Raw genomic sequence first — 5,462 nt, forward strand, 5'->3', positions numbered from 1 at the left:
ATGCGAGAAAAAAATGGATCTCAGATGACACATGGAACGCAATAAATCGAAGGAGGGAAATCAAAAATAAACTCAGCAACGTAAAAAAACAAAAGCCGGCAAACAGGAGTGTCAAACAAAGTATAATGCAGAAAACTGTACCGTTAAAAGAAGCGCAAAGAAGGATAAACGTATGTGGATAAACAATTTAGCAAGAGAAGCACAAGTAGCCACGGTAACACATCGCAGCAGAGATCTTTACAAATATGCTAGAGAAATATGAGGCAGGCAGATCGTGTCATCCAGACCACTTGTAGATGAGAACGGCATATCAACAACATCCAAACAAGAGCAACTACAAATGTGGACAAAATATTACTCCCATATGCTATCGGTAATGGCACATCCTTCACAACAAATGTGTGACTGTAGCAACCACGTAGTCAGGGATGACTTGAACATTCAAAACCCAAACAGGAACGAAGTTATAGAAGCTATTAAGTCTCTACGAAAAAACAAGGCACCTGGTCCTTACAGTATACCACCAGAATTACTATCAGATGACACCGAAACCAGTGCGCAGATTATACTTCCGGTAGTTCAGAGCTTTTGGACAAGTGAGTCCCTACCTAGTATAATCAATGAAGGTATAATAATCAAACAACCTATAAAAGGCAACCTCACAGAGTGCAGTAACTGGAGAGGTATATCGTTAATGAATGCAGTAGCGAAAGAAATATCGCATATCATGGCTAATCAGATTGGTGAACCATTGGAACCATTGTTGAGAAGATAACAAGCGGGCGTCAGACCACACCGATCGTGCGTTGACCACATTAACACTTTGCGGATATTATTAGAGCAGTCTGTTGAATGGAGATCCCCGCTGTATCTGGGATTCATCGACTTTGAACGAGCATTCGACACCACATCCCACGATGCAATCTGGGGCGCTATGCTTTGCAAAGGAATTCCGGAAAAGTTGATTAACCTCGTAAAAGCCCTGTATGTTAATACCACGTGCCGAATCCTACCAGCTAAGCGATAACATCAGCATAAACACAGAAGTAAGACAAGGGTGTGTTCTCTCCCCACATCTCTTTAGTATCGTACTCAACGTGATAATAAACAGTGCGTTGGGAAACTCCTGCGGAATACAATGGGGGCTGCAAGGAAAGCTGCTACACCTCGACTATGCTGATGATATATGCTTGCTCACCCACAAACATTCACACATGGTCGCAAATTTGCAAAGCATTCACTACTATGCAGCTAGAGCCGTGCTGAATATAAATATTGGGATAACTGAGGTGATGTGCATTAACCCTACAATGACATCAAACATTACCATCGACTGTAAAGAAATTGAAACTGTTAGTTCCTTCATATATCTTGGGAAATAAATTGTTGAAATAAAAATAGATGTTGTTGTTCCCACAAAAGCAAAAAATATTTTTTCTCTGTGTGTACATCAACATACTTGGCATCAATGGAAAGGTCAAGAGTTTCTCTTCTAAACACAACTTATTATACTAAACAAGTAAGAAAAGCGTTAAGTTCGGCCGGGCCGAACTTTTTATACCCTCCACCACAAATTTCAGCCATTTCGGCGGATTAATGTGGCCACAATCTTCAAAATACCGAAATTCTGAAGGTGCCGTTCTATGGGGGCTATATGATGGCGTGGACCTATACCTACACATTTCTGGGGGAAAGTTTTATACGCCTAAAGAAGACTAAATACCAAATTTCAGCCATCTCGGTGTGATAATGAGGCTAAAACTTTCAAAATATCGAAAATCGGGAGATATTGTATTATGGGGGCTATATCAACACGTGGACCTATATAAACATTTTATGGTAGAAATGTTTCTTAGCCTCTGGAAACACAAAATACAAAGTTACAACCGATTCTTTGGTCAAATGGGTCAAATACATTCAAAATATATTAAAATGACGCGTACTTTATAAGGGGCCTTATATGGGGGCTATACCAAAACGTGGACCTATATAACCCAACTTTGGTAATAATGTTTTCTGACCTCTGAAGACACAAAATACCAAATTACAACCAACCTGTGGTCAAATGGGTCTAATACATTCAAAATATATTAAAATGACGCGTACTTTATATGCGGCCTTATATGGGGGCTATACCAAAACGTGGACCTATATAACCCAACTTTGGTAGGAATATTTTTTGGCCTCTGGAGACACAAAGTACCAAATTACAAATCAATTCGGTGGTAAAATGGGCCAAATATCTTAAAAATGCCTTAAAACGACGACGCGTCACGCGTCTTTTTGTATGGGGGCTATACGAAAGCGTGGACCTACATAGCCCGTTTTCAATACCAAAAGTCCTACGTAAATATAACATATTTTCCCAAAATTTCATCAACCTACGTCAATCCGTTCGGACGCTAGAGTGATTTCCACAGACGGACAGACAGAGAGACGGACGGACATGGCTATATCGATGTAGAATTGCACGCTGATCAAGAATATATGAAGAAAAGACAAAATTTTTTAGTTTTCCATAAAAAAAAATTAAATATTTTTTTTTAACCTACATGAATGATTTTTGGTACATACATTGGGAAAAAAATCCCATTCTTAAATCTGTTCGAGATACTAATTTTGGTTGTTGCGCGCAAAAGTTATGGCGGTTTCAATTCCGATAAAAAGAAAAAAATCTTTAAAAGACTCTAATCATTATATTGAGAAACTCTCTTAATTAGGGGCTCCCTACATACCATATGGTTACTGAGGTCCCATAACTTTAGTGAAAAAGTTGTAAATTTTCGCGGAAATTAGGAAAGCATTCAAAGCAATTGGTAGTTTACAACTTGTTCTAATAAAATTCAAGCTGTTTATCCATCTGAAAAATATATAAAAAATATGTACGTAATCTAAACATCGCGGAGATTCAAATGAAACCTGATGAGGCGACTCCTAGCCTCATCACTACAATGCAGCCCAAGAAAACCTAAGGAAAAACCCAAGAACGAAAACACGCGGGTGATGTATCTTCTTCGATGGTTCGAAAGAAACTCAAATTTTATTTACTATTCTACAAAATATTTACAACTCTTAAAACTAACACACACAGACAATACATTTAGTAATGTACGCTGTCTACATAAATACATCATGCACACCACGCACACACTGCGTTGCGGGTGATAAGAAACATACACTATTTTATTACCGACCCTTTCTATTTATGGCCGACATCTGTTATGTGTAAAGATAGCACATTGGTGCGTTGACTAAAATCTACCTGACACCATTAAAAACAATTCTATAAAATTGTCCATACTCCCCGCCGTGAAAAGATCCTAATCTTTTAACAATTGTATGTATTAGTATCTTATCTTTTACAAACTAAATTTTTTAGTAATATTGCAATTACATTTAATTTTGTAACTGCTGAAGGCATTACTTAGATTCTAAAACTAATTATATGAATGCAACAATTATTATAACTTAATTCTAGGTGATGGCACCCAACACCTTCAGCAACCAGCTCGGACGGGGACTTCTTTTCCATTGCTTAATTACATGGTAAATCCATTTTCTTCGTAGAGGATAACCTGAAACATTGCTAGCGTCAGCTCTGGTTGTGCGATAACCGGTAACTTCTTCATTGGCATTAAACATCGATGCCTTTTTGCTAGCGCCACTTTGTATTTCTTGTGATTTCATAACCATGTTGATCGGAGGTTCATATGTTGCACTAACTCTCAATTTGTTGATATCACCCTCAATGGTGCCTGAGCGATGGAAATTGACGTCATTCTCTTTGTCATTGGCATTAGGTTTAAATTGGAAACCACCGATATGTACTTCTTTAGTACCTTTCTTCAGTACCATTTCTTCAAGATCACTTTGGGAAATTTCGATGTGATCTTTCTCCCTGCTGGATTGACGGGATAGACGTCGCAATTCATCTTCCAGATTTACTACCTCAGCAGCATGGCATGTCCGTTCATGTTGGATCAATTCCTCCAAATCACGATTACGGGTATTCAATGCAGCATTTGTAGCTTCCAACTCATTAATGCGACTATTCAAGCTATGATTGGCTTCTGCTTGAAGACTATTAATCTCTTGTTGGTACATCATTTCAAGTTTGCGCATTTGTCCTTCGTGTTGTTCACGCAACTGTTGTAACACTTCACTGATTTCAGCTTGGTGGCGAGAATGTATTTCATCAATTTCTCGCAAATGACTTTGCTCCTTAAACGTGAGTTCTTCGCGTAGACTCTGAATGCGGTTTTGCAAATCCGTACGGATCATAGATTCAGCGTTTAAATATTTACGAGCTTCGTCCAATTGTTGTCGTAGACACTCCGATTCTTTCTGCACTTCACAAAGACTTTCCACAGCCTTTTCCTTTTCAGCATAAGCAGCATTGTATTTGACGGTAACGTCTGTGACCTGTGACTCATACATGCGAGCCTTTTCTGCAGCAAGTCGGCAGTCCTTGATTTGTTGATCCAATTTGGACTTAAATTGCTCATTTTCTTCACGTAATCGATTTGTTTCACTTTTTAATTTTCGCGAAACATCCACGCACGCGTTTTCATTCTCAGTTTTCGAGCTCCTAACAACTTCCTGTGTAGGCCCTAAACTACCTGAGAACTGTGCCTCATAATTTATGTTCACCTTTTTTGGTGCTACTCTTGAAATGTTCCCACTTCTTACTATTTGGTAACAAATTTGCAGATAATGGTAATGACTTGTGTAGTCACCCTCTATCCCTACTACCTCCAAATATCGCACGTAATGTGACAATAATGACTGATAACTATTTTCGAAGTCTTTTGTTCTTGAGAAAAGAGCTTTTCTAATCTCCCCCCAAAAATCAAAAGAAGCATCTACTAAATTAATTGTTTCCCTAATATTTGGCGGTCCTGTTTGGAGCAGTCCGGATTTCTTTCCACACTGTTCCGATGAACTTAAGCTGTTCACCTCAGCTATCAAGTCTACATTATGTAGACGTGGCTCTTCTATAGGCACAGACAACCCCATAGCTTCCATGTTTTCCTCTATGCTTTTAACGGCATATTGCACTCCCACAGCGAATATGCAATGATCGTATGGTACTTTTTCCATACGTCGGAGCTCCCTTTCGTTACCTAAAAAGTCCGTTCTTGCTTCCGCGAAAGAACTAACTATTTTGGAACACTTTTCCCTAATTTCCTTGGCTACACTTGTTTGAGCAATTTTGCATATTTGTAAATCAATGGACACTATATACTCGCCCAACATCCTTTGATGTTGGATGAATTCTTCGAAATTCATTTTCGCGAGCTATATTTTTTGTCACTTTATTCTTTTTTTTATCTGTTATTAAAATTGACCTAACATACTCTTTGCTTCGAGTATGCGTCTTTTAATAACCTAACACAGTCACTTTGTTCTACAGCACTGCACTACACGTATAAACTACACAACGTTCTCCTGTGGAACTGCGA

The 5,462-nt window shown here is 38.6% G+C and overlaps 1 protein-coding gene across 1 annotated transcript; it reads right to left on the reverse strand.

Annotated features, from left to right (window-relative positions):
• Nucleotides 1-735: 735 nt before the first annotated feature.
• Nucleotides 736-4,437, reverse strand: LOC141392511 (uncharacterized). Its single transcript, XM_073965449.1, has 2 exons — nt 3,576-4,437; nt 736-932 (listed from the first exon to the last, which is right to left on the reverse strand). Exons 1-2 carry the CDS (start codon nt 4,435-4,437, stop codon nt 736-738), a joined length of 1,059 nt encoding a protein of 352 aa, XP_073821550.1.
• Nucleotides 4,438-5,462: the final 1,025 nt, after the last annotated feature.

The sequence above is a fragment of the Musca autumnalis genome, unplaced genomic scaffold (genome assembly GCF_047663935.1).
Source record: "Musca autumnalis isolate F117 unplaced genomic scaffold, ASM4766393v1 scaffold_2, whole genome shotgun sequence".
In the NCBI taxonomy this organism is placed as follows: domain Eukaryota; kingdom Metazoa; phylum Arthropoda; class Insecta; order Diptera; family Muscidae; genus Musca; species Musca autumnalis.

Bases quoted from the DNA above. Each gene is read 5' to 3' on its own strand.
- LOC141392511 (XM_073965449.1), bottom strand. From the start codon at position 4,437: ATGTATGAGTCACAGGTCACAGACGTTACCGTCAAATACAATGCTGCT. The intron at 933-3,575 runs GTTATCCTCTAC...TGCAAAGCATAG, and splicing joins TGACGCTAGCAATGTTTCAG to CGCCCCAGATTGCATCGTGG.